Source organism: Myxine glutinosa, chromosome 6, assembly GCF_964187855.1.
Source record: "Myxine glutinosa chromosome 6, kmMyxGlut1.1, whole genome shotgun sequence".
In the NCBI taxonomy this organism is placed as follows: Eukaryota; Metazoa; Chordata; class Myxini; order Myxiniformes; family Myxinidae; genus Myxine; species Myxine glutinosa.
The window spans coordinates 190,793,763-190,819,489 of record NC_136266.1 but is presented as its reverse complement, the minus strand read 5'-3'; the positions used below and the strand labels follow the sequence as shown (position 1 = coordinate 190,819,489).

Sequence of the window (25,727 nt, the reverse complement as noted above, 5' to 3'; positions counted from 1 at the left end):
AAATGCCAAGTCTGTAGTTAGAAAGGCTTAGGCACGACAGAGCAATCAAAAAAAAAAATCCAACTTTTTGTTTTATATTTATTTTTGGCCTAAAACACTCAATGATGAACCTCAATGTATAACGAAGATCCGTTTCGCCGACTCTGAGAAAAATGGCGACACATAGGCACACAGACAGACAAACATCTCTCATAGTCGAGATGGGCATATTCAAGAAATTAAATTTGCCAAGTTCAATTTGCAACCGAATAAAACTAGAATGCACTCAAAGGATATGTTGAGCATACGCGTTGTTTTCTCTCAGTGCGATACTACCCCAGAGAGCACTCCCATACACTATATCATAACCGCAGAGAGAGGGAGAGAGAGGGAGAGAAAGAGAAGGAGAAAGTGAGAAAGAGAGAAAGAGAAAGAGAGAAAGAGAGAGAGAGAAAGAGAGAGAGAGAAAGAGAGAGAGAAAGAGAAAGAGAAAGAGAAAGAGAGAGAGAAAGAGAAAGAGAGAGAGAAAGAGAGAGAGAAAGAGAAAGAGAAGAGAGAGAGAAGAGAGAAGAGAGAAAGAGAGAAAGAGAAAGAGAGAAAGAGAGAGAGAGAAAGAGAGAGAGAGAGAGAGAAAGAGAGAGAGAAAGAGAAAGAGAAAGAGAGAGAGAAAGAGAGGAGAAGAGAGAGAGAAAGAGAAAGAGAAAGAGAGAGAGAAAGAGAAAGAGAGAAAGAGAGAAAGAGAAAGAGAGAAAGAGAGAGAGAGAAAGAGAGAGAGAGAGAGAGAAAGAGAGAGAGAAAGAGAAAGAGAAAGAGAGAGAGAAAGAGAGAAAGAGAGAAAGAGAGAGAGAAAGAGAAAGAGAAAGAGAGAGAGAAGAGAAAGAGAGAAAGAGAGAAAGAGAGAGAGAGAAAGAGAAAGAGAGAGAGAAAGAGAAAGAGAGAGAGAAAGAGAGAGAGAAAGAGAAAGAGAAAGAGAGAGAGAGAAGAGAAAGAGAGAAAGAGAGAAAGAGAAAGAGAGAAAGAGAGAGAGAGAAAGAGAGAGAGAGAGAGAAAGAGGAGAGAGAAAGAGAGAGAAAGAGAGAGAGAGAGAGAGAAAGAGAGAGAGAAAGAGAAAGAGAAAGAGAGAGAGAAAGAGAGAAAGAGAGAGAGAAAGAGAAAGAGAAAGAGAGAGAGAAAGAGAAAGAGAGAAAGAGAGAAAGAGAAAGAGAGAAAGAGAGAGAGAGAAAGAGAGAGAGAGAGAGAGAAAGAGAGAGAGAAAGAGGAAAGAGAAAGAGAGAGAGAAAGAGAGAAAGAGAGAAAGAGAGAGAGAAAGAGAGAGAGAAGAGAGAAAGAGAGAAAGAGGAGAGAGAGAAAGAGAGAGAGAGAGAGGAGAAAGAGAGAGAGAAAGAGAAAAGAGGAAAGAGAGAGAGAAAGAGAGAAAGAGAGAAAGAGAGAGAGAGAGAAAGAGAGAGAGAGAAAGAGAGAGAGAAGAGAAAGAGAAAGAGGAAAGAGAGAGAGAAAGAGAAAGAGAAAGAGAAAGAGAGAGAGAAAGAGAAAGAGAAAGAGAAAGAGAAAGAGGAAAGAGAAAGAGAAAGAGAAAGAGGAGAGAGAGAGAGAAAGAGAAAGAGAGAGAGAGAAAGAGAAAGAGAGAAAGAGAGAGAGAGAAAGAGAGAGAGAAAGAGAGAGAGAGAGAGAGAAAGACAAAGAGAAAGAGAAAGAGAAAGAGAAAGAGAAAGAGAAAGCGAGAAGAGAAAGAGAAAGTGAAAGAGAGAAAGAGAAAATATAGTCCTGTACTCATTTTAGTTTTGTCTTTTTCCTTGTTAGCTCAAACTCGTCCGAGATATTCACAATATGAAGCTGTGTGCCATATTTTGTGATTCCAGCTGCCCTTGTCCAGTTATTCGGCCGACAGATAAACAACCAATCAAACGCAAACACAGACATGACCATCACACAATGTATGCAACTTGGCCTATGTGAGTTGTCTAATCTACGTTTTGAATCCAGACCCATTTAAAATCTGTCAGATTGGTGAGTCATCTTAAAGTGGCAGGAGTACTTACATCATATTTTAAGAAGATTTGTGAGCTGTCTGTGAAATAGCCGCACAATTTATGTCAATTGTAGAGAGAACTATATATGCAGATATGGATGCCTGTCCAAATGCAAGGTCTGTACTTTACCCATGTTGCAAATGACCATGAACAGGAAAAGGGACAATCTATCTTTCCACGAGCGTTTGCAGAAAGTCCAACAGCACATGTACATTTTCCCCAGTGTGTGCAGATAACGGTATGAAAGGTTGACTGCCTATGCATGAGTACAGCTGCGCAGCTGCCATTCTTGCACATGTAATGTCAAGCTTTGTTCCGATGATCATCTGTGGGCGATGAGCTAATTCAGGTCTGTATTTGGCCAGTTCAGTCCTGAGTTGAGAGAGCTGATGAAATGGATCAGGAGCAGAAAGGTCAACAGTGAGCAGGAGACATCTGCAGCGCTCAATATGGCGGAGGAAGGACAATCCTAAGCCACGGCCAAGGTGTGCATCTTTTATAATACCTGGGAGGTCAGCCACTGGAGTGAAAACAAAAGGGAAGGTGACATCTACATATCACATACAGATGTGCAAATGAGGGGGTGGGGTGGGTAGAGGTGATAGGAAGAACTAAATAAAGATCAAGGAAGTGGTTTCACTGACCTGAAACCTGACTGTGATCTCGGAAAGTAATGACCCCAACATGGGGACGAAGGGTTGTGAAGGGATAAGCTCCAACAGCTGGCCGTGCCTTGGAGATCGTGCCTAATAGAGTCGACTTGCCAGCATTGGGTAAACCAACCTGCAAGTTGTATGAATGATCAAATTAAAGAAGACTCACATTCAGAAAAATGAAAGGGCACAGATTCACCAACTTCATACAACAACAACAACAACAACAACAACAACAACAGGCATTTTAAGGCCATTTTCCCTGCTAGAGCGGCGGTTAGCCTTACTTCATACAACAATGAACTTTGTTTTGTGTCCTACGTGTGTCTTGGTGGCTAAATGCGAGAATATTTGAGAATATTAATTTACTAGTTTGATGGTCAGAACAATTTGGAGGTTTACCACATTTTATATTTTATGAGTAAACGTTTGGAAGAACAAAAATTAGACATAGTCAGAGCAGCTGAAATAACAAAGAACAGACATGCAAGAATACTAGAAATGCAGACGTGAAAGACTCATGAGGACACACACGCAGCAATACTGGGAATGCAGAAATGCAGACGTGAATAATGGAAATGCAGACGTGAAAGACTTGTCAGGACACACACGCAAGAATACTGGAAATGCAGACGTGAAAGACTCATGAGGACACACACGCAGGAATACTGGGAATGCATAAATGCAGACGTGAATAATGGAAATGCAGACGTGAAAGACTTGTCAGGACACACACGCAAGAATACTAGAAATGCAGACGTGAAAGACTCATGAGGACACACACGCAGCAATACTGGGAATGCAGAAATGCAGACGTGAAAGACTCATGAGGACACACACGCAGGAATACTGGGAATGCAGAAATGCAGACGTGAATAATGGAAATGCAGACGTGAAAGACTTGTCAGGACACACACGCAAGAATACTGGAAATGCAGCCGTGAAAGACTCGTCAGGACACACACGCAAGAATACTGGAAATGCAGTAGTGAAAGACTCATCAGGACACATGCAAGAATACTGGAAATGCAGAAATGCAGATGTGAATAATGGAAATGCAGACGTGAAAGACTTGTCAGGACACACACGCAAGAATACTGGAAATGCAGCCGTGAAAGACTCGTCAGGACACACGCAAGAATACTGGAAATGCAGAAATGCAGATGTGAATAATGGAAATGCAGACGTGAAAGACTTGTCAGGACACACACGCAAGAATACTGGAAATGCAGCCGTGAAAGACTCGTCAGGACACACGCAAGAATACTGGAAATGCAGACGTGAATAATGGAAATGCAGACGTGAAAGACTTGTCAGGACACACACGCAAGAATACTGGAAATGCAGACGTGAAAGACTCGTCAGGACACACACGCAAGAATACTGGAAATGCAGTAGTGAAAGACTCATCAGGACACATGCAAGAATACTGGAAATGCAGAAATGCAGATGTGAATAATGGAAATGCAGACGTGAAAGACTTGTCAGGACACACACGCAAGAATACTGGAAATGCAGACGTGAAAGACTCGTCAGGACACACACGCAAGAATACTGGAAATGCAGCCGTGAAAGACTCGTCAGGACACACGCAAGAATACTGGAAATGCAGAAATGCAGATGTGAATAATGGAAATGCAGACGTGAAAGACTTGTCAGGACACATACGCAAGAATACTGGAAATGCAGCCGTGAAAGACTCGTCAGGACACACACGCAAGAATACTGGAAATGCAGTAGTGAAAGACTCATCAGGACACACACGCAGGAATACTGGAAATGCAGCCGTGAAAGATTCGTCAGGACACACATGCAAGAATACTGGAAATGCAGCCGTGAAGGACTTGTCAGGACACACACGCAAGAATACTGGAAATGCAGAAATGCAGACGTGAATAATGGAAATGCAGACGTGAAAGACTTGTCAGGACACACACGCAGGAATACTGGAAATGCAGCCGTGAAAGATTCGTCAGGACACACACTCAAGAATACTGGAATGCAGCCGTGAAGGACTCGTCAGGACACACACGCAGGAATAATGGAAATGCAGCCATGAAAGACTCGTCAGGACACACATGCAAGAATACTGGAAATGCAGCCGTGAAGGACTCGTCAGGACACACACACGCAAGAATACTGGAAATGCAGCCGTGAAAGACTCGTCAGGACACAGACGCAAGAATACTGGAAATGCAACCATGAAAGACTCATCAGGACACACACGCAGGTATACTGGAAATGCAGCCATGAAAGACTCATCAGGACACACACGCAGGTACACTGGAAATGCAGCCATGAAAGACTCGTCAGGACACACACGCAAGAATACTGGAAATGCAGCCGTGAAGGACGCGTCAGGACACACACGCAAGAATACTGGAAATGCAGCCGTGAAGGACTCGTCAGGACACACGCAAGAATACTGGAAATGCAGTAGTGAAAGACTCATCAGGACACACACACACAAGAATACTGGAAATGCAGACGTGAAAGACTCATCAGGACACACACGCAAGAATACTGGAAATGCAGCCGTGAAAGACTCGTCAGGACACACACGCAAGAATACTGGAAATGCAGCCGTGAAAGACTCGTCAGGACACACACGCAAGAATACTGGAAATGCAGCCGTGAAGGACTCTTCAGGACACACACGCAGGAATACTGGAAATGCAGCCATGAAAGACTCGTCAGGACAAACACGCAAGAATACTGGAAATGCAGCTGTGAAAGACTCATTAGGACACACGCAAGAATACTGGAAATGCAGCCGTGAAAGACTCGTCAGGACACACACGCAAGAATACTGGAAATGCAGAAATGCAGATGTGAATAATGGAAATGCAGACGTGAAAGACTTGTCAGGACACACACGCAATAATACTGGAAATGCAGCCGTGAAAGACCCGTCAGGACACACACGCAAGAATACTGGAAATGCAGTAGTGAAAGACTCATCAGGACACACACGCAAGAATACTGGAAATGCAGTAGTGAAAGACTCATCAGGACACACACGCAGGAATACTGGAAATGCAAACGTGAAAGACTCGTCAGGACACACACGCAAGAATACTGGAAATGCAGCCGTGAAGGACTCTTCAGGACACACACGCAGGAATACTGGAAATGCAGCCATGAAAGACTCGTCAGGACAAACACGCAAGAATACTGGAAATGCAGCTGTGAAAGACTCGTCAGGACACACACGCAAGAATACTGGAAATGCAGAAATGCAGATGTGAATAATGGAAATGCAGACGTGAAAGACTTGTCAGGACACACACGCAAGAATACTGGAAATGCAGCCGTGAAAGACTCGTCAGGACACACACGCAAGAATACTGGAAATGCAGTAGTGAAAGACTCATCAGGACACACACGCAGGAATACTGGAAATGCAGCCGTGAAGGACTCGTCAGGACACACACGCAGGAATACTGGAAATGCAGAAATGCAGACGTGAATAATGGAAATGCAGACGTGAAAGACTTGTCAGGACACACACGCAAGAATACTGGAAATGCAGTCGTGAAAGACTCATCAGGACACACACACAGGAATATTGGAAATGCAGCCATGAAAGACTCGTCAGGACACACATGCAAGAATACTGGAAATGCAGCCGTGAAGGACTCGTCAGGACACACACGCAAGAATACTGGAAATGCAGCCATGAAGGACTCGTCAGGACACACACGCAAGAATACTGGAAATGCAGCCGTGAAGGACTCGTCAGGACACACACGCAAGAACACTGGAAATGCAGCCATGAAACAAATCAGGACACACACGCAAGAATACTGGAAATGCAGCCATGAAGGACTCGTCAGGACACACATGCAAGAATACTGGAAATGCAGCCATGAAAGACTCATCAGGACACACACACGCAAGAATACTGGAAATGCAGCCGTGAAAGACTCGTCAGGACACACACGCAGGTATACTGGAAATGCAGCCGTGAAAGACTCGTCAGGACACAGACGCAAGAATACTGGAAATGCAGCCATGAAAGACTCGTCAGGACACACACGCAAGAATACTGGAAATGCAGCCGTGAAGGACTCGTCAGGACACACGCAAGAATACTGGAAATGCAGTAGTGAAAGACTCATCAGGACACACGCAAGAATACTGGAAATGCAGTAGTGAAACTCATCAGGACACACACACGCAAGAATACTGGAAATGCAGACGTGAAAGACTCATCAGGACACACACGCAAGAATACTGGAAATGCAGAAATGCAGACGTGAATAATGGAAATGCAGACGTGAAAGACTTGTCAGGACACACACGCAAGAATACTGGAAATGCAGTCGTGAAAGACTCATCAGGACACACACACAGGAATACTGGAAATGCAGCCATGAAAGACTCGTCAGGACACACATGCAAGAATACTGGAAATGCAGCCGTGAAGGACTCGTCAGGACACACACGCAAGAATACTGGAAATGCAGCCGTGAAGGACTCGTCAGGACACACACGCAAGAATACTGGAAATGCAGCCATGAAACAAATCAGGACACACACGCAAGAATACTGGAAATGCAGCCATGAAGGACTCGTCAGGACACACACGCAAGAATACTGGAAATGCAGCCATGAAAGACTCATCAGGACACACACACACAATAATACTGGAAATGCAGCCGTGAAAGACTCGTCAGGAAACACACGCAGGTATACTGGAAATGCAGCCGTGAAAGACTCGTCAGGACACAGACGCAAGAATACTGGAAATGCAGCCATGAAAGACTCGTCAGGACACACACGCAAGAATACTGGAAATGCAGCCGTGAAGGACTCGTCAGGACACACACGCAAGAATACTGGAAATGCAGCCGTGAAGGACTCGTCAGGACACACGCAAGAATACTGGAAATGCAGACGTGAAAGACTCATCAGGACACACGCAAGAATACTGGAAATGCAGCCGTGAAGGACTACAGGACACACACGCAGGAATACTGGAAATGCAGCCATGAAAGACTCGTCAGGACAAACACGCAAGAATACTGGAAATGCAGAAATGCAGACGTGAATAATGGAAATGCAGACGTGAAAGACTTGTCAGGACACACACGCAAGAATACTGGAAATGCAGACGTGAAAGACTCATCAGGACACACACACGCAAGAATACTGGAAATGCAGACGTGAAAGACTCATCAGGACACACACACGCAAGAATACTGGAAATGCAGCCGTGAAAGACTCGTCAGGACACACACGCAGGGATACTGGAAATGCAGACGTGAAATACTCATCAGGACACACACGTAAGAATACTGGAAATGCAGTAGTGAAGGACTCGTCAGGACACACACGCAAGAATACAGGAAATGCAGCCATGAAGGACTCGTCAGGACACACACGCAAGAATACTGGAAATGCAGCCATGAAGGAATCAGGACACACACGCAGGAATACTGGAAATGCAGCCATGAAGGACTCGTCAGGACACACACGCAAGAATACTGGAAATGCAGCCGTGAAGGACTCGTCAGGACACACGCAAGAATACTGGAAATGCAGCCATGAAAGACTCGTCAGGACACACGCAAGAATACTGGAAATGCAGCCGTGAAAGACTCGTCAGGACACACACGCAAGAATACTGGAAATGCAGCCATGAAAGACTCGTCAGGACACACAAAGAAGAATACTGGAAATGCAGAAATGCAGACGTGAATAATGGAAATGCAGCCATGAATGACTCATCAGGACGCACACACAGGAATACTGGAAATGCAGCCGTGAAAGACTCATCAGGACACACACACGCAAGAATACTGGAAATGCAGCCGTGAAAGACTCGTCAGGACACAGACGCAAGAATACTGGAAATGCAGCCATGAAAGACTCATCAGGACACACACGCAGGTATCCTGGAAATGCAGACGTGAAAGACTCATCAGGACACACACGCAAGTATACTGGAAATGCAGACGTGAAAGACTCGTCAGGACACAGACGCAAGAATACTGGAAATGCAGCCATGAAAGACTCATCAGGACACACACGCAGGTATACTGGAAATGCAGACGTGAAAGACTCATCAGGACACACACGCAAGTATACTGGAAATGCAGACGTGAAAGACTCATCAGGACACAGACGCAAGAATACTGGAAATGCAGCCATGAAAGACTCATCAGGACACACACGCAGGTATACTGGAAAGGCAGACGTGAAAGACTCGTCAGGACACAGACGCAAGAATACTGGAAATGCAGCCATGAAAGACTCATCAGGACACACACGCAGGTATACTGGAAATGCAGACGTGAAAGAAACCAATTTCAAAACGTGAAAGAAAAAAACAAACGCTATGACAATAAAATTAATGCGCCCAAACGAAGTGATAAACCGGTCTGATATTGTACTCTCCGACAAAGGGTTAGGGATAGCCAAAGACACCCCAAAGACCCAAAACACGGCAAAGACCCAAAACACCCCAAAGACCCAAAATACCCTTAAAGGCCCAGAGGATCCAAAATACCCTGAAGACCCAAAATACCCTGAACACTCAAAAGACCCTGAAGACCCAAAACACAATTGTGTTCATGTGTTTTTTTTTTTTTACCTCTGCCATCCCCCCCCCCCCCCCCCTTCCCACGCCTCCTCTGCCCAAGCCCTCTACCTCCCACAGATCTCCCGATGTCCCTGCTCTCAAATGTTGTACTTGTGTGCTTCCCCTCTCTCCCCATCTTGTCTCCCACTCCCTTTATCTCGTCTTATATGTCCGGTTTTTTGGGGGGTTTTTTGGTCATTAATGAAATTACATTATTAATTAATAAAATTATTAAATTAATTAAATTATCTCCTACACGAAACTTGATTTTTGGGGGAGGGGGGGGGGGGGGGGGAGAAAAAGAAAAAAAAAAACCTCAAAGACCCAAAACACCCCAAAATACCATTAAAGGCCCAGAGGATCCAAAATACCCTGAAGACCCAAATGGCCCTGAAGACCCAAAACACCATAAAGACACAAAACACCATGAAGACCCAGAACACCATGAATACCCAGAACACCATGAATACCCAGAACACCATGAATACCCAGAACACCATGAATACCCAGAACACCATGAAGACCCAGAACACCATGAAGACCCAGAACACCATGAAGACCCAAAACACCATGAAGACCCAAAACACCATGAAGACCCAAAACACCTTGAAGACCCAAAACACCATGAAGACCCAAAACACCATGAAGACCCAAAACACCATGAAGACCCAAAACACCATGCAGACCCAAAACACCATGCAGACCCAAAACACCATGAAGACCCAAAACACCATGAAGACCCAAAACACCATGAAGACCCAAAACACCATGAAGACCCAAAACACCATGAAGACCCAAAACACCATGAAGACCCAAAACACCATGAAGACCCAAAACACCATGAAGACCCAAAACACCTTGAAGACCCAAAACACCATGAAGACCCAAAACACCATGAAGACCCAAAACACCATGAAGACCCAAAACACCATGAAGACCTAAAACACCATGAAGACCCAAAACACCATGAAGACCCAAAACACCATGAAGACCCAAAACACCATGAAGATCCAAAACACCATGAAGACCCAAAACACCTTTAAAGACACTGAACACCCCAAACACCCTTGAAGACCCAAAATACCCCAGAGGCCAAACATACCGAAAAGACCCTGAAGACCGAAATACCACAAGTACCGAAAAGACCCTTAAAGACCCAAAATACCCCGAAGACCCTTAAATATTCTGAAGACTCAAAATACCACAAAGACCCAAAATATCTCAAGGACCCAAAATACCCCAAAGACCCACAATACCCTGAAGACCCAATTTGGCCATTCTCCCCACCATCCCCATACACCCCATCCCCCCTCCACCATTCCTCCCCCCCCCCCCCCCCCCACGATCCCCAATCCACCATCACCACCACTAACCCCCACCCACCATCCCTCACTGCCTGAGAAAGCAGACATGGTCAAAGAGGCCTATCCCTCTGAAACGATGTGTGGTGAGGCACACCGAGTGGGCCGAATCACGCCAGTATAAATAATTAGCATATTTTGCTATGTTAAAAATACCGTACCAGGCCTGCATTTGCCATGACTCGAAGCTCGAGTAAGAGGTGCCGCTCCTGTCCCTTTCGTCCTGGTGTTGCAGTGAGTGGTGCACGGAGCTCATTGCACAGGAACGCACGATTCCCCAGACCACCTGCTCCACCTCGAGCAGCCACCCATTGCACACCATGTTCCTCCAACGACACCACCAGTTCTTCGTTTTCTTGGATAAATGTTCCTACTGGAACCTGGACACAGATCAATGGTTATCAAAAGTATCCAAACTGTAATTACAAGGTCTTACACCCTAGCCACATATGTAAACTCGAGGGTGTCCACAAAGTCACGCACCGTAGGAAATTATTTAATATATCTAAAGTATTTCATTTTTAATCTTTTTTGCCCCGAATTTCAGATCAATCCGGAAACCTTCAGATTTTTCAATCCGAATCCAGATTCAGATCTTCACCAAAATCGAATCAATTCGGTCTTGCCACACACCTACCATTTTCCATCAAGTTTCGTCCAAATACATCCACAGCTTTTTGAGATATCCTGCTGTATATAGTTTTTGGCCCCATCTCCCAATGGTGAAGAATCACTTTAAAAATTCCACTAGCTGGATCCGGATCCGGATCTTCACCAAAATCGAATAATTTCCTCTTGATCACATAACTACCTCTCTGCCAAATTTCGTCCGAATCCATCTACAACGTTTTGAGATATCTTGTTCACAAACAGGCAAACAAACAAACACGAAAGAAGACGTCATGCAGAGCACAATACTTGCAAAATCCACCCCCCTGCCATCCCCCACCCCCCCTGAAAAAAGGTTGCAATTGATCCAGCAAATTGGCATTTCATAAAGATCAAAATTGACGCAAGATCAAAATTGACGATCTTGATCAAAGCACGGGTCAATAGGATGAAAAGTGACGATTTTCAGAGGGAAATTGATATTAGAAGTTTGACCTAGAGCTGACCTTTGACCTTTTGACGTCAAAAAGTTGGTTTTCTAATTCAGTGACGCACTATGCAAATGCTGTTCTATTTTCAAGTCTCTCGGATGAAAATTGAAGGTTATTCAGATGAAAATTGATTTTGGAAGTTTAACCTTGAGTTGACCTTTGACCTTTTGACCTCAAAAATAGTTGGTTTCCCAATTTAGTGACATAACCCACAGCATTTAACCCCTGACTATCTCTTCTCCTTCTCCTTCCTTTTGCTTTGATTATTTACCTGTTGATTTTTGTCTTTTTGCACTTGTTTTTTTGTACTCTGTCAAAGCGTCTTTGGGCTTCTTGAAAAGCGCCATATAAAATAAATGTATTATTATTATTATTAATATACAAATGCTGTTCAATTTTCAAATCATATTTAAAATGGTGATTTTAGAAATTTGACCTCCAGATGACTTATTTTATTTTTATTATTTTTTTTGTATACAAGATCGAGGCTCGTGAAAGAGCTAACATTAATCACACGAAAAATCAAACACACATAAAACATTTAATAAGGGGAGCGGTAGACAAGTTTGGGAGAGAGGTGGAAGCACACAAACACAACATTTGAGAGCAGGGACATCGGGAGATCTGTGGGAGGAAGAAGGCTTGGGGGGAGGAGGTGTGGGAAGGGGCTGGGGGAGGGGGTGGGAGAAGTATAAAACACATGGACACTGCAAGGACTTCCAGTGAAGAAGTTGGTAAAAAGTACTTCAACTTTGATGCCGTGGAGAGATCAAAAATCGCCCCCTCGCTCGAGAAACCGGAAGCGGGAAGGATGTGGACTTTTGACCTCAAAATCAATAGGCTTCTCAATTGTGACGACTTCTACAACTTCGTGAAGTTTCGTGAAGATTGGTTGAAAATTGTGACCTGTAGGCCAGTGACAAACAAACAAACAGACAGACAGAATAACAAACGCAACTGACCGATATACTTGAAAAATCTTCGATTTTGCAAGTAAGAAGAAATATGTCGTGCATAGCACGATACTTGCGAAGGCCCTAAATAAGTTGTTGGCCCATGATGACCTCAAACATAATTGGTAGTTGAATTCAGTGACCTGGTTTGCAAATCCTCTTAAAATTCCAGGTCAATCGGATGAAAATTGAGGATTTTAGAATTTGGCATATGTTAACCTTTTGGCCTATGTTGACCTATTTACCTTTTGACCCCAAAAAGAATAGGCTTCTTGCCTATGACGAACTTAACTATTTGGTGAAGTTTCGTGAAGATTGGTTGAAAATTGTGACCTGTAAGCGACTGACATACAAACAGAATAACGCACATGACTAACCAATATACTTGAAAAATCTTCGATTTTCGCAAGTAACAGACAGATAGACAGACAGACAGGGGTGAAAACATAACCTCTATCCACCTTTGGTGGCAGAGGTAATAAATAGCAGCGCAAAGCGGGCGTAACCCCTCAGCCATGCATGGTGAAAAGAAGCATTGATGATAAATTTGTTATTTGAAGCGAAGTTGTGTACCGAGTAGGAACTGCGAGTAATGAAATTTTCGCCCATGAACCCATTAGCCCATTTCGCGCCCATGAACCTTCCTCTACTCAACCCCAACACACACTGCAAAAATGGATTTAATCGGACAGGTTGTTCTGATCGAAATTGACGGAAACCAATTTCAAGATGGCTGCCGTGGCGGCCATATTGAAAATCGCAGCGCGCCCATGTTCGAAAGGCACCTTCCTCTGCTCAACCCCAACACACACTGCAAAAATGGATTTAATCGGACAAGCCATTCTGCTCGAAATTGACGGAAACCAATTTCAAGATGGCTGCCGTGGCGGCCATATTGAAAATTGCAGCGTGCCCATGAACCTTCCTCTACTCAACCTCAAAACACTGCAAAAATGGATTTAATCGGACAAGCCGTTCTGCTCGAAATTGAAGGAAACCAATTTCAAGATGGCTGCCATGGCGGCCATATTGAAAATCGCTGCGCGCCCATTTTCGAAAGGCACCTTCCTCTACTCAACCCCAACACACACTGCAAAAATGGATTTAATCGGACAAGCTGTTCTGCTCGAAATTGACGGAAACCAATTTCAAGATGACTACCGTGGCGGCCATATTGAAAATCGCTGCGCGCCCATTTTCGAAAGGAACCTTCCTCTACTCAACCCCAACACACACTGCAAAAATGAATTTAATCGGACAAGCCGTTCTGCTCGAAATTGACGGAAACCAAAAGAAACCCCGGACACCCGCCCGCCCGGACGACAATACCCCTTAGCCCATTGGGCTGAGGGGTGAAAAGCCATATTGTTATTTCATCCAGCGATTCATTCATTCTGTCATGGAGCTTTTGGTTTCTAGATCCTCAGGGGGTTCTTCTTGGAGTGGGGCCCAAAGCCATTCTTGGGTAAAATGCCAGGGGCATAGAAAAGGCCCCTTTATATAAGGGTATGTGCCATGTGGCAAAGGGTAGAAAAGAAGGGACATTCCATAGCTTGTAGAAAATGCCAAACAATACAAAATAAGGGGCATTCATAAAAATATCGTGTGCATGCTGGACTACCCTTGTGTTCTGAGGAGGAACCAAGTAATGCTCTAGAAAAGTTAATAAAAAGGGGCGCCCTACGTCTGGCAAATAAAATACATTTATAGTGGGGGGGCAAGTTGTCCTAGACAATGGGCCCGTAGGACTTTCATGATGAGAAGTTGCCACCTATTTAGATATGTTCACATTGTTCACACATATGTTCACATTGATTGAATGGCTTTGACCCTCTACCCCACCTGTGAAGTTTCATGCTGGTATTTCAATCGTTTTGAAAAGAGAGCTAAAAATGTGCATTTGCAAGCCCCATGGAATACTGTGGTTCAACTAATTGGTTGACCAATAGTAAGCAAGTTTTGGCGTACAAAATCCAAACTAAACATCTTGCAGCCCTACAATTTCACAGGGTCAATGAGAAGAATAGCAGCTTTCTTCTCATATCAAAATTTATACCACGTCCGGTTAAATCTGGGGGTCAATGTTAGGATGAAGCTGTTGATTGGACCATGGCCCTTAAATTTTAATGCAATTTGTAACTTTTTGGCGGCCATTTTGAATTTCAGGATGGGTGATATCATATGTAATTTGAACAAAATATTACTTACATTGATTTTGAAGTGTTAGCAACAATGAAAACCTATCATTATGCTTTCAAAATTGAGGTAAAATACTTTCATTGAAACTAACCAAGCGAAAAAGTGGCAAAACATCGGCCATTTTGAAATCCAAGATGGTTGCCGTCTGCCACACTTCCAAAAATGGCAACATGCATTTTCATGTACTTTTGTACCTAGATAATGAATTAAAATAGGTGGCACCTTCTCATGAAAATCCTACAGGTGTCCACTTCCCCCTCCCCCCCCCCCCCCCCAATATTACTTCTTCATGCAGGTGTATGAATCAAATTGGCACCCATTTATATTGTTCCGGATCTCGAGCCGGTCGACGTACTAAGGGGGAGTTAAGCCCTTCTCCCCCTCGAGCTTCGAGTCCACGAGGCCGCTACCCACTTTACACTCGTGGGGGCGGATTGCTGAGCAATTCAAGCCGCCAAACCCGCAGCGAGCGCGTGGAAGGGTTTCCGGTCAATAACCCGTGTACCTTCGATACACACGAGGACGGGGACGGGGGCTGAACGGGGACGGGGGCTTCGATACACACGAGGACGGGGGCTGAACCTCACACGAGTCATGCTGGTCTGATATGCCCGAGCAGTTTGCGTGTCACGTGACTCGTGCCGTTAATCACTAGGAACCCGATCGAGCAGTTTCATCTCGTGCAATGCGAGGCCAATGGTGAAAAGACGGAAACGGCCAAGTTGGAAACGAAACACGGGTTTATTAGCAAATGTACAATGGTCAGAGAAAAGAGACACAGGAGAGAAACTTAACCGTTCTTACTTACGTTCCCAGACAAGGGAACTGACCCTCTGACTCACTCGGGGAAAGGGAGGAAGAAGAGGACGCGCTCAAAGCGCGGCCGCCTGGTGCAGCTCGCCCCGGACGGCTCGTTGGGCGTTCCCCCTTGGTGATGTTCGCGGCAGGGACGTCGGCTTCAGCCGTGCACGTACGGGAATCTCCGCAGCGTGTCCCGAAGTCGGCGAGGCAAAAGCATACGTGCAGGGAGTCCAGGCAGGGAGATCGCCTGAGTATAGGGCCACGAGAGAGATCGTCCTGCGAGAGCGTTTCCCAACAGCGCGAGGGCAAAAAAGAGAGCAGAGCCAGGGAGAACGGGGGCTGCAGAGAGCGGGGCAGAACGCAGAGAGAGACCTCTAGCTTAGACTTGCTCGGGTGTCCGGGCAGGGCTTATATCCCCCCGGAGCCCCACTAGAATGTTCCAAAGGCCTCCACTGGCCGCCGGAGGGCACGTGTCGTGATAGCCCCCCCATCAGTTACTCCCCTTACTCCTCATTGGCCGCCGTTGCTGGCCACTCCCCTTTAGCTCCCATTGGCTGTTTGCTGCTTACCAGCCACTCCCTCCGACTTCTCCCTTGGGCCTCCTCGACTTGTCCTAGGCCCAGGCCATGGCATTCCAGGCCCAATGAGGCCTACCCTTACTTACCTGCCTCAACACATACTAACACTGGGAAGGAGACTATACTTCACATTTAATAAGAAATAACTGGCTAAAGCGAGGCTACATGTTGTGGTGCAACTAACTAAAAGGGGGGTTGCCTTTATTCCAAAACCACAACAATATTAACTTTTCTAGAGCATTACTTGGTTCCTCAGAACACAAGGGAAGTACAGCATGCACACGAGGTTTTTTGAATGCCCCTTATTTTCTATAGTTTGACACATGGCACATAATATAATATAAAGAGGCCTTTTCTGTGCCCCTGGCATTTTTCACAAGATACATTTTAAACACAAACAAAATGCATTTGTTCATCGTACAAGACTTTATTCAAGACGATATAAAAGACTTGAGAAAATTCAGCCCAAATAATAAAAGTAAGAAAAAAAAAAAATTCAGCCCAGATGGGATTCAAACTCACAATCCCCAGTTTGGGAGTCTGATGCCTTATCCATTAGGCCATTGAGCCAATACGTTGGAATTATTTATTATTTTTATTTTTTAATGGGAATAAAGTGTGTATATACGTATACAGTATGTATATTTATAAATACAATGTACCAGTAAAAGCCAAGAAATGAATTTTCAGTCCCCATTTTAAAGTTGCATACAGAGAAACCATCCCAAAAACAGGAAGGGGCGCTTTGCACCTCACTTGATTTCCATTCAATAAACAATTTGATGTGGTGCAATACTCACAATGATGCCGAAATTCAGGTTTAAGAATAATTACCTTTTTAAAATACGAACAAAATGCATTTGCTCATCGTACAAGACTTTATTCAAGATGATATAAAACACTTGAAGAAGTAAGGGGGGTCAAAAAAAGATTCAACCTAGATGGGATTCAGGCTCACAATCCCCAGTTTGGGAGTCTGATGCCTTATCCTTTAGGCCACTGGGCCAGCACGTTAGATTTGTGTAATAATATTTGGAAAGAGGTATAAAGTGTGTATATATTTATATTTATATATAATTTAATTTTAAGGCAAAAACTATAGCACTTAGGTGGAATTTGTTTTGAAAGCCATTAACTGGACCTATGGCCGATGTATTTTCCACGTTTCAGCTACTTTCAATGTATAGTCCTTGAGATATGAGCACCAACACATTTTGGGCAGATGGACAGACGGATGGACGGATGGATAGACGGATGGATCGACGGACGGACAGACACCAACGTGATTGAGGGTTTTCGAAATAAAACTCAAGAATGCAGAAACGGATGTTGATGAAATTTGGAACATATTACCTTGACGTACAAAGCTTTTACTTCTGAAATTTGCAGCCGATTTCATCCAGTAGAAGCTGAGAAACGTATTTTCAGTCACCATGTTAAAGTTGCATACAGAGAAACGATCCCATATATATAAATGGAGGGCGCTTTGCACCTCCCTTTGATTCTGGCCATGTTGTCAAAAAGACTTATTGTTATCATAAAGGCAAAGCTTTCTGGAATCCATGTGGAAGAAGTGCAATATGACAGCTGCAAGTGTATCTGTGCTGATTTCGTGTCTAAAGTTATTTTTAGTCCTTCACACATGTCGACAAGATCTAAGCAAATATAGGTGGGCATTACATTTAGAATTGGGGTGGGTAGACAGGTGTGGGAGGGATTCAGGATCCTGCAAAGATATGCCAATAATAGAGAACCTTGAACTCAATAGCCTCCAGGGGATCAAGATGCAAAGGGAAGCAGCTGCAGCAGCTAAGAGTGGGGTCTCATAACTCCATGATACTTCAAATGAAGGCCTTCTGCACTGTAATGATCTCTGAATGACTCAGGATGGACTTACAGTGCCTGTAGAAAGTATTCAGACCCCTTGAATTTTTGTCACAATCTGTTACAGCCTGAATGTAAAATGGATTAAATTGAGATTTTTTGTCACTGATCCACACATAATACTCCTAAATGTCAAAGATGATTTTTTAAAAGAAATCATTCCAAAATAATAGCGATGTTCACTGTTTATAAACAAACCCACCATATCCGCACATGCGCAGCAGCCTGGTTGGCAAAACCGCCGTGTTTTCGTTTTACACAATGGCGTCGCTCGACACACATGTGATCGTTTCGGAGTATTTTAATAGTCTTGACACTGTTGCAAAATCTCGGTACAAATCGAAGTTGAGTTATAGGAATGGTGAGGATATTCTTCCGGATCCATTTGCATTGAAAGGATGGCAAAACAATCCATCTTGCTGGCCAAACGTAACCGCCAGAAAGAAGTCAAAACTGTTATATGCCAGCCCAGACAAACACTCCCTGATTTGGATATGCTAAAAGATCTTAAAGCTGTCTGTCCAAATGCAGCATTTTTTTAGCCTCATTCCAAAACTGGTTTTAGCTCTTTCACGAGCCTCGATTCAGTATACAAAAAAAAAAAAAAAAAGAGACAGACTCCGCTACTGAAGAGGAAGACGAGATGTATCTACCTGAGCCCCGAACCTCACTGTACAGGGAGGAGTATTCCTCTTGGTCACAGTCTCATCTCCAGGCAGAGCGTGACCAGCTATATTGCAGGTTGACCTCAATAACCTGTGACCAGATTGCACAACTGGAGAAAGTTACCAGGGGTCAGGCTGTGTGTCCTCTCTGGTCGGAGCAGAGGAGGGGTCGCATTACTGCGAGTATTGCACATGAAGTTTTCACAAGGAAGTCAACGACTGCACCTGGTCTGCTTGTGAAAAGAATCATGGACGGTGCGATGGGCGGGTGGAAGGTGGACGGTGCGACGGGCGGGTGGAAGGTGGACGGTGCGACGGGTGGGTGGAAGGTCAGGTGGACGGTGCGACGGGCGGGTGGAAGGTGAACGGTGCGATGGGTGGGTGGAAGGTGGACGGTGCGACAGGCGGGTGGAAGGTGGACGGTGCGACGGGCGGGTGGAAGGTGGACGGTGTGACGGGCGGGTGGAAGGTGGACGGTGCGACGGGCGGGTGGAAGGTCAGGTGGACGGTGCGACGGGCGGGTGGAAGGTGAACGGTGCGACGGGCGGGTGGAAGGTGAACGGTGCGACGGGCGGGTGGAAGGTGAACGGTGCGACGGGCGGGTGGAAGGTGGACGGTGCGACGGGCGGGTGGAAGGTGGACGGTGCGACGGGCGGGTGGAAGGTGGACGGTGCGACGGGCGGGTGGAAGGTGGACGGTGCGACGGGCGGGTGGAAGGTGGACGGTGCGACGGGCGGGTGGAAGGTGGATAGAGGATTCTTAATCATTACTGATTATGTTTGTTCTTATGTCTTTCAGACCGTGTTCATTGTTGAAGTTGCAATAAACCGCCAACTGGATTAACAAAGAGAACTGGTCTTATTTATGAACACGGTGCAAAGTTGACCAAAGCCACGATGCCTGCTGTGGGATGCCCAATCGCCGGATGTGACTACACCACTGAAGACCTCGATCCTGCTATCGTGGCTGCACTCATCACTGCCCACAGTGCCATACACGCCCCTGGACCTGCCGCCAAGGTTGAAAAAGTCAAAAGGCCCACAATTGTCGCCGCTGGCTCCAGTGAAGAGTGGGCTTACTTTGAGTCATGATGGTCTGAATACGTCGATGCAACCAAAATCACTGGCCGCGATAAAGTAGTGCAGTTACTAGAGTGCTGTGACGAACCTCTGCGCAAGGATATAACAAGATCGACAGGTGGTAGCCTTTCAAACAAACCCATCGAGGTGGTAATGGCAGCCATTAAAAAACTTGCTGTTCGCGGAGAGAACACTATGGTTCCCAGAGTAGCACTAAATAATATGCGTCAAAACCATGATGAGACAGTGCGCAGCTTCGGGGCTCGCCTACGTGGTCAAGCAGGAATATGCAAATTCCTAATGAAATGCCCTAGTTGTGATGCTGAAGTTAACTACACAGAAGCGATCCTGTGTGATGTTCTTACACGAGGAATTGCTGACCCTGAAATCCAGCTTGACCTCCTTGGTGACAAGAACCAGGACATGATCCTGGAGAACGTTTTCCAATTCATTGAGGCCAAAGAATCTGGCAAACGTTTCGCATCTACACTACTGGACACACACTCAGTGGAAGCAGCTAGCTAGCAGCACATATCAAAAGGCCAAGCAAGTAACCATCAAGGACAGAAACGACCTATGCTCCTACTGTGGCAAAAAGGGACACGGGAAGAGTGCCCCAGCCCACGTTCGCAAAACAGAATGCAAGGCATATGGTCACAGATGTGGGCATTGCAATCGCGATAATCACATGGAGAGTGTATGTCGCAGTAGGAACAAACCCAAACGCACGAGTGCCTCTTCTAATAACAGTGAAAATGCTGTGTTTGATACTTTATGTACTGTCCACGTATCAGAACAACAGTCAAATGAAACTCCTAACATATCTGGGCATGAATGTAATGAGTTTGACAATGTTAATAATTCGGGTCGATCACGCAGTGAGCGTTCCATCACCCTTGACCACCATGTTTATGACAAACTCTCCAATACATGGATCAGGAAGGGTTCAAAACCTCAACCATTTGTTAGTGTGACTGTCAAAATCATGCGCGAAGACTACGCAGCCCTTGGCTTTGACCTTTCCACCCAGACCATGACTTGCCATGTCCCCGCGATGGCAGACACAGGGTGCCAGAGTTGCCTTGCTGGTATAAAGGTCATCCACCACCTTGGTTTGTGCAAATCTGACCTCATCCCAGTAACCATGAGAATGCGCACTGCCAACAATGGAGGCATCAATATCCTTGGGGCCACTGTACTCCGCTTGTCGGGCAAAGACAAACGGGGTCAGGCTGTTGAAACGAAGCAAATGACCTATGTCACAGAAAGCTCTGACAAGCTCTTCCTTAGCAAAGAAGCCTGTGTCGCCCTTGACATCATCCCGGATAGTTTCCCCAAGATTGGTGTAGACCTGACAGCACAGCAGCCGGACGCAACAGCAGTCTTACAGGAAGACCCCACTACAGCATGCCGTTGCCCTCAGCGTCGTCGACCCCCACCACCCCAGACAAAGCTGCCGTTCCCCACAACTGATGCTAATCGCATGAAGCTACAACAGTATCTCCTTGAATACTATAAGTCAAGCACATTTAACACTTGTGAGCATCAAACATTGCCTCTAATGGATGGCCCGCCCATGAAACTGATGGTGGATCCTAATGCTGAACCAGTGGCACACCACACACCGGTACCAGTCCCACTACACTGGCGGGATGTGGTCAAAGTTGGGATAGACCACGATGTACAGTTGGGTGTGCTTGAACCAGTTCCCATTGGCGAACCCATCACCTGGTGCCATATAATGGTCGTCTGTGCAAAGAAGAATGGCCAGCCACGCCGCACCATTGATTTCCAGGCCCTCAACGCCCATGCGACACGGGAAACACATCGCACGCCATCACCCTTTCATCAGGCTAGATCGGTTCCGAACGCTAAGAAGAAGACGGTCTTTGATGCATGGATCGGTTACCACAGCATGCCCATCTGCAAAGAAGACCGGCACCTGACCACCTTCATCACACCCTGGGGTAGATACCGCTATAAAACAGCCCCTCAAGGGTATATTGCATCTGGTGATGGATATACAAGACGTTATGACGAGATCGTGTCTGACATCCCCAATAAGACCAAATGCGTTGATGACGTCTTGCTATGGTCTGACTCGCTGGCAGACAGTTTCTTCCAGGCTGTTCAGTGGCTTGACACCTGTGGACAGAATGGAATCACCCTGAACCCTGACAAGTTTGTGTTTGGCGAAGATATAGTGGAATTTGCTGGGTTCGAAATAACTCCCAATAGTGTCCGTCCTTGCAGGAAATATCCTCGATTTCCCAACACCCAAGGACATCACAGATGTACGTTCTTGGTTTGGACTTGTCAATCAAGTGTCATACGCTTTCAGTATGGCTGAGAAGATGTTGCCGTTCCGGCAACTACTTAAACCTAGTACACTGTTTAAGTGGGATGAGCACCTCCAAGATGCATTTGAAGAGTCGAAAGCTGTCATTGCCAGGTAGATCGAGGAGGGTGTCCAGATATTCGACCCAAGAAGGCCAACGTGCCTCGCTACAGACTGGTCCAAGACTGGCATTAGCTTCTGGCTACTACAGAAACGCTGTACCTGCACCAACATAAAACCCTTCTGTTGTCACACAGGATGGAAAATCACACTTGTTGGCAGCAGATTCACCCACCCTGCTGAATCACGTTATGCACCAGTTGAGGGTGAGGCCCTAGCAGTTGCTGATTCCCTAGCCAAGGCCAGATACTTTGTTCTGGGATGTGAAGACCTCATAATCGCTGTTGACCACAAACCTCTGCTCAGGATCTTTAATGATCAAAGTCTAGAGGATATCTCTAACGCTCGACTTAGGAACTTGAAGGAGAAGACCCTGCGATACAGGTTCCGGATGGTCCATGTGCCGGGGATTAGACATCGCGCCACAGACTGCATCTCATGCCACCCGACTGGAGAGCCTGTGAAACTGACCCTCACTGACGATATGGCGGCCATTGATTCCACACCCATCATCCTGACGCATTCCAAAACCCTCCTGAGTGGCTTCCGTAGATCAGCACCAGAAACCCCCGACGAGTATGTTTCCACGTCTGCTATGTCCTCCCTCGCCTCACTCAGCCTCAAATCTGTAACATGGGACAGGGTTCGAACCGCAATAGCGAGTGACAATAACATGCAAAGCCTTGTTGACCTTATCGAGTCAGGTATCCCTGAATTCCGTCATGAGCTCCCTGGACCCCTACGCGAATACTTCCAATTTCGAGATAGTCTACATACAGTTGATGGTGTCATACTCCACGAGGATCGTGTCCTTATACCACCGTCTCTCAGGGACGAGGTGTTAGCCACTCTGCACGCTGCCCATCAAGGGGTCACCTCGATGACTGCGAGAGCCGAGTCTTCCATCTTCTGGCCTGGCATCGCCCCTGCCATTGCGGCCCTTCGTGCTGGGTGCTACCATTGTAATTGGATTGCGCCCTCCAATCCAAGTGCACCACCCACTCCTCTGACACCTCCAGATTATCCATTCCAATGCATGTGTGCTGACTACTTTCACTACAAAGGATGCAACTACTTGGTAGTGGTCAACCGGTATTCTAACTGGCCGATAGTTGAGAGAGCCTCACATGGTGCAGGTGGACTCATCGCTTGCCTAAGACGTACCTTTGTCACATTTAGTATCCCTGATGAATTAGCTTCCGATGGTGGTCCTGAATTCACAGCTGTCGCGACACGTCAATTCCTCAAGGACTGGGGTGTACATCATCGACTCTCCTCAGTAGCTTATCCACGTAGCAACTGCCGTGCTGAAGTTGGTGTCAAGACTGTGAAGCGTCTTCTCATGAACACTAGCCCTAATGGAGGCCTTGATACCGATGCATTCCAACGTGCACTGCTCCAGTATAGATATACTCCAGCCAGAGACACAAAACTCTCTCCAGCGATGTGCATTTTTGGCCACCCAATTCGAGACTTCATCCCAATACCACCTGGCAGATACAAACCTCATAACACCTGGCGTGGGACTCTGGAGGCTCGGGAGGAAGCACTTCGCAACCGCCACATGAGAGACGCTGAGCGCTGGTCTGAACATACCAAGAGACTCTTGCCCCTTGTTGTCGGGGACTGTGTTCGCATCCAGAATCAGACTGGGCCACACCCCCTCAAATGGGACAAAACCGGCATCATCATCGAGGTTCGCCAGTTTGATAAATATGTGGTAAGAGTTGACGGTTCAGGAAGGGTTACTCTGCGCAATAGGAAATTCCTGCGAAAGTACATTCCTGTGCTAACGCCCCTACCAAGATTGTCAATCGATGGTGATATTGGAGTGCAGAGACCAATGGTTCGGCAGAACATCCCACACCCATGCATTGTGCACACCACAACCGCGGCCAGTCACAAGGAGGCTTGTGGCCCATCCCTTACTAGTCCAATGCCACCGCAACATCCCACCATCAACTCTGACACCACTCCACCGCAGCCACCTGCTACGTTTCCTGTTGAATCACCCAGGGTCAACCGGAGCCCTCCTGGCCGCCATCAGCTCTTTGATGATGCTACATCTCGCGTCTCTGAAAATCTCGCGTCTCTGAAACCGCTAAAGGTCTCGCGGGGGAAGAACCGCGGTCCGCCTGTACTGTCTTTCCCTCGCGGTCCCCCTGTACTGTCTTTCCCTCGTGGTCCCCCTGTGCTGTCTTTGCCTCGTGGTCCCCCTGTGCTGTCTTTCCCTCGCGGTCCCCCTGTACTGTCTTTCCCTCGCGGTGCCCCTGTACTGTCTTTCCCTCGCGGTCCCCCTGTACTGTCTTTCCCTCGTGGTCCCCCTGTACTGTCTTTCCCTCACGGTCCCCCTGTACTGTCTTTCCCTCACGGTCCCCCTGTGCTGTCTTTCCCTCACGGTCCCCCTGTGCTGTCTTTCCCTCACGGTCCCCCTGTGCTGTCTTTCCCTCGCGGTCCCCCTGTGCTGTCTTTCCCTCGCGGTGCCCCTGTACTGTCTTTCCCTCGCGGTCCCCCTGTACTGTCTTTCCCTCGCGGTCCCCCTGTACTGTCTTTCCCTCGCGGTCCCCCTGTACTGTCTTTCCCTCGCGGTCCCCCTGTACTGTCTTTCCCTCGCGGTCCCCCTGTACTGTCTTTCCCTCGCGGTCCCCCTGTGCTGTCTTTCCCTCGCGGTCCCACTGTGCTGTCTTTCCCTCGCGGTCCCCCTGTGCTGTCTTTCCCTCACGGTCCCCCTGTACTGTCTTTCCCTCACGGTCCCCCTGTGCTGTCTTTCCGTCGTGGTCCCCCTGTGCTGTCTTTCCCTCGTGGTCCCCCTGTGCTGTCTTTCCCTCGTGGTCCCCCTGTGCTGTCTTTCCCTCGTGGTCCCCCTGTGCTGTCTTTCCCTCGCGGTCCCCCTGTGCTGTCTTTCCCTCGCGGTCCCCCTGTGCTGTCTTTCCCTCGCGGTCCCCCTGTACTGTCTTTCCCTCGTGGTCCCCCTGTGCTGTCTTTCCCTCATTGTCCCCCTGTGCTGTCTTTCCGTCGTGGTCCCCCTGTGCTGTCTTTCCCTCGTGGTCCCCCTGTGCTGTCTTTCCCTCGTGGTCCCCCTGTGCTGTCTTTCCCTCGTGGTCCCCCTGTGCTGTCTTTCCCTCGCGGTCCCCCTGTGCTGTCTTTCCCTCGCGGTCCCCCTGTGCTGTCTTTCCCTCGCGGTCCCCCTGTACTGTCTTTCCCTCGTGGTCCCCCTGTGCTGTCTTTCCCTCATTGTCCCTCTGTGCTGTCTTTCCCTCGTGGTCCCCCTGTACTGTCTTTCCCTCACGGTCCCCCTGTGCTGTCTTTCCGTCGTGGTCCCCCTGTGCTGTCTTTCCCTCGTGGTCCCCCTGTGCTGTCTTTCCCTCGTGGTCCCCCTGTGCTGTCTTTCCCTCGTGGTC

The 25,727-nt window shown here is 46.9% G+C and overlaps 1 protein-coding gene across 4 annotated transcripts in view; it reads right to left on the bottom strand.

Annotated features, from left to right (window-relative positions):
- Window positions 1-1,707: 1,707 nt before the first annotated feature.
- The window catches only part of MTG2 (mitochondrial ribosome associated GTPase 2), a 68,245-nt gene continuing 44,225 nt past the window's right edge, over window positions 1,708-25,727 (bottom strand). For all 4 annotated transcript variants that reach the window (XM_078781034.1, XM_078781036.1, XM_068119081.2 and 1 more), the window contains exons 6-8: window positions 10,771-10,989; window positions 2,654-2,792; window positions 1,708-2,529 (exon numbers count right to left, since the gene is read on the bottom strand). In XM_078781034.1, the coding sequence (XP_078637160.1) occupies window positions 2,177-2,529; window positions 2,654-2,792; window positions 10,771-10,989 (711 nt within the window). In that variant the 3' untranslated portion in view covers window positions 1,708-2,176. The remainder of the gene's footprint in view (window positions 2,530-2,653; window positions 2,793-10,770; window positions 10,990-25,727) is intronic.